Raw genomic sequence first — 4,069 nt, forward strand, 5'->3', positions numbered from 1 at the left:
AATAATTATTATTATTATTATTATTATTGTAGGCTAGAATATACACGACGATAAAGTTAGAATTTTTTGTCTCAGTGTTATATGGATATCCAACACATAAACATAAGATGAAAGAGCACCATGATTTTTATGTGGACAACCCTGAAAAAGGTAAAAATCACGGGGCCACACCGAGCAGAAAAATATTCCACTAGTGTTTGAATTGATTATAAGTGATTGACTCATTCTCAAGATTAATGACGATTAAATTACAATTGTTGCGTCCAGGAGTATCCGCAGCGGTAGAGAAATATAAAGTTTATTGTCTTAGCATTGTACGAAAATCTGGCACACAATCAGATAAGAGAGAGTCTAGCATTTATGAGACACTAAAATTTTTACGTGAAAAACCCTTAAAAGGGGGAAAAACCACGGGGCCTAGCCCAGTTTGAATGAATCCACTAGTATTGCAGTCGATTACAAATGAGTCCCTTCCTTGGGAGAAGGCCTTAGCTTGATGTACATTTTATAGAGTACATTACATGATGTGAATACAAAGAATCACGTCAATATTCGTTTGGTCGGGAGGACCGTAGTCGGTGGGCGACGGAGGTCAGAAGGCTTGTAGTCAGTGGGCGACGTAAGTCAGGAGGACCGTAGTCGGCTGGCGACGGAGGTCGAAAGGATTGTAGTCCGCGGGCGACGTAAGTCAGGAGGACCGTAGTCAGCGGGCGACAAAGGTCGGAAAGACTGTAGTTGGCGGGCTACGTAAGTCAGGAGGACCGTAGTCGGCGGGCGACAGAGGTCAGAAAGACAGTTGCCTTGCGACGGAGGCTGGAAGGACTGTGTCTGCGATGAAGGTCAGAAGGACGACGTCAGGTAGAAGTCCAACAATAAAAAGAAATCCATCTTCAGATATACGTCCAGCGAAAGTCCGGTAACCAGTAGAAGTCCGGCGTCGGGTAGAAACTTGGCGAAGAGTGAAGGTCAAGTGGCGGGTAGAAGTTCGACGTCTGTTGGTGGACGAGGAGAACTTCGACATCAGTTGGGCGGAGTTTCGGCGTCAGGAGGGAACTCTATCCTTAATTGAGAAGAATTTCCGCATCTCATGAAAGTTGGGCAGAATTCAGGCGTTCTCTCGAATATCCGGCAGAGTTCCGGCGTATTCAGGCAGCTGGAAGAGCTTCGGCGGTGGTCGAGGAGGAGAGGATTCTCCTTTTCCCCTTTCCCTTCTTATTCTCTTTCTTCACTTGAGTCCCTCTTGTGAAGAATGAGGGCTATATTTATAGTTTTTCTGGAGTGGCATGACTTGTAAATATGTGTGAGATCAGGGGCGAACAGGGAGTGGTTAAATGGACGGCTGATATTGAATCCTTTGATCATACACCGTTCATCAGCCATTTGAAGGCTTTAGTGATGTTGGAATCTGGCAATCTTGGGTTCGTTGGATTCGTCTCGTCGAGCCGTTCGATTCAACTATAAGATCGCCAAAATCGGAGACCGTTTGGTAACTCAAATTGTGGTTCGAACCTTACAACAGCGCTTTAGGTCCTTGATTTGGACTCATTTGGGCTCGGATTGAGTCAAATTTGGTGTCGTTGGGTTCGTATTTCCGAGACGCTCAGTTTGACTGTAAGTTTGCTGAAATCGAAGTTCAAGTGCTCCCGGATTTGATTTTTGAAGTTTCCAACTTGATTTTTGCCTCGAGATTCGTGCCCGATCAAGATAATTTTTGCATGAAATCAACAATAATCAACCGCTAGGTTGAAATCCAATTAAAAATGGAGATCGGGAATTCGACGATAGTTGGTGGTCATGCGGAAATCTGATATCAGTTGACAGTCGAAAATAAATCCGATGTTAGTCGGCTATCGAGCAAAACTTTGGCGTCAGATGGCAGTCTGGCAGAACTCTGACGTCGGTCGGTAGTTGGGTAGAACTTTGGCATTAGTCGGCGGTCGAGCAGAACTCTAGCGTCGATCGGCTGTCAAGCAGAAGTCCGGTGGTAGTCGATGAGTCTGGTGGTGATAGAGCTCTCTTACTTTTCTTCATTCTCTTCTTGCTTCATTATTTCCTTCTTCTCTCTTTTTTGCTTGGGATCTCTCTCATGAGAAATGAGGAGTATATTTATAATTTTCTAAGAGAGGCATGACCAGTAAATAAGAGGACGATCAAGAGTAAATTGGGAGTGATTTGGTCCCTTGATCATGGACCGTTTAGTGAGCATTTGAATGTCTTAATGATATCAAAATTCGATGATCTTGATTCATTGGATTTGTCTCGTTGAGCCGCTCAATTTGACTATAAGCACACCACATTTGGAAAATGTTTGGTAATCCAAATTATGAATTGAACCTTCCAAATGCGCATCGGGTCATTGATTTGGACCCATTTGAGCTTGGATTGGGTCGAATTTGGTGTCATTGGGTTCGTAATTTCGAGACGTTCAGTTCGACTATAAGTTTTGCTGAAATTGGATTTTTGAAGTTTCCAACTTGATTTTTGCTTTGAGATTCGTGCCCAATCAAGATTATTTTTTTGATAATATATCTATTATTATTATTATTATGTAATTTTTAATTTTAGAAGGCCGTTTCTCCCCTGACGACTTATAAATCCACAGCAAGTAACAGAGAAGCCGTTCGTCTAACCACCAAGCCATAACCACAAAGAAGAAAACTGGCGACCCCGTGGTGGACCGGTCACCTCGGCCTCTCCGGCCTAGACCCAACCGCCGGTTCTTCCTCCCCCCTTCTCAAACTCCCCACCACCACCTTCCCCCACGCCGAGGAAGATACCGACAACGACCTCGACGCTGCCGATGAGCCCAGAGAAGGCGCCGTCGACCTTGCCGGCCGCCGCCCTCGGGGCCGCCCTCAAGGCTCCAAAAATAAACCAAAACCCCCAATAATCGTCACCCGCGACAGCCCCAACGCTCTCCGCAGCCACGTCATGGAAGTCGCCAGCGGCGCTGACGTGGCAGATTCCATCGCCAACTTCGCACGCCGCCGCCAGCGGGGCGTCTCCGTGCTGAGCGGCGCCGGCGCCGTTGCTAACGTCATTCTCCGTCAGCCTTCCGCTCCGAGCGCCGTCCTCGCGCTTAACGGACGGTTTGAGATTCTCGCCCTCACCGGAACGTTTTTGCCTGGGCCGTCTCCGCCGGGGTCAACGGGTCTGACGGTTTACCTCGCCGGTGGGCAGGGGCAGGTGGTTGGAGGCAGTGTGGTGGGGTCGTTGGTGGCGGCGGGGCCGGTTATGGTGGTGGCAGCGACGTTCTCGAACTCGACGTATGAGAGGTTGCCCATGGAGGACGATGGCGGCAGGTCGGAGACGGGTTTAGGCGGCGGGATCCCGGATAGTTCTGAGATGATTACGGCGGCGACGGCACCGCCGGGAATGTTTGGCGTGCCGACGAGTATGGGGCCCGGCGCCGGGCAGTTGGATAGCGGCTTTAACTGGGCGGCTCATGGCCGGCCGCCGCCTTATAGTTAATTTGGAAAAAAATATGTTTTTTTTTTTTTTTTTGGTTTTCAATATGAAGTCATTTATATTTGGGAAAAGTGAGTCAAAGATATCCGACCAAAATTCATGAGGATGAATCTCATAATTTTTATATATTATTTTAGAAATGCTTAATAAATATATGGTTAATTTTAGATTTATCTTAGGATTATAAAGTCAATCTCTTAAAAGGACGAGCAAAATAAGATTTTAAAATGCATAATTTTATATATGAAAAAAAAATATTTTCATAAAATTTAGGCAATTGTATTTATTGATGGTGAGCAAAATAGTTAAATTTTTATAAGAAAAATAAAATTTCAAGGTGGGCAATCTTCATAGTTCCACTCTTGTTATGAAGGAAAAAGTGCGCACATAAATCAACAATAACAATAAATTTTTATTTCACTATGTTGGGTTCGATTACATGAATCATTTTTATCCATTGCATTCTGTTAAGAGTAGGGGTGAAATCGAGTCTAGCCGGCTCATGAGCTGACCCGAGCTCGACTGGATAACAGGCTCGACGAGTTGAGCTTACCAAGCTCGCATGTCGAGCTCAAACGTGATTTCGAGCTCGAGCTCGCAT

General features: G+C 45.7%; 1 protein-coding gene across 1 annotated transcript; it reads left to right on the top strand.

The window, feature by feature from the left end:
- Nucleotides 1–2,646: 2,646 nt before the first annotated feature.
- On the top strand, nt 2,647–3,478 carry LOC110097669 (AT-hook motif nuclear-localized protein 20; the record flags this gene model as incomplete). The annotated part of the gene is made up of 1 exon (XM_020824177.2): nt 2,647–3,478. A coding segment is annotated over one exon (825 nt), but the record flags the coding sequence as incomplete, so codon positions are not given.
- Nucleotides 3,479–4,069: the final 591 nt, after the last annotated feature.

The sequence above is a fragment of the Dendrobium catenatum genome, unplaced genomic scaffold, assembly GCF_001605985.2.
Source record: "Dendrobium catenatum unplaced genomic scaffold, ASM160598v2 fragScaff_scaffold_1338, whole genome shotgun sequence".
NCBI classification, from domain to species: domain Eukaryota; kingdom Viridiplantae; phylum Streptophyta; class Magnoliopsida; order Asparagales; family Orchidaceae; genus Dendrobium; species Dendrobium catenatum.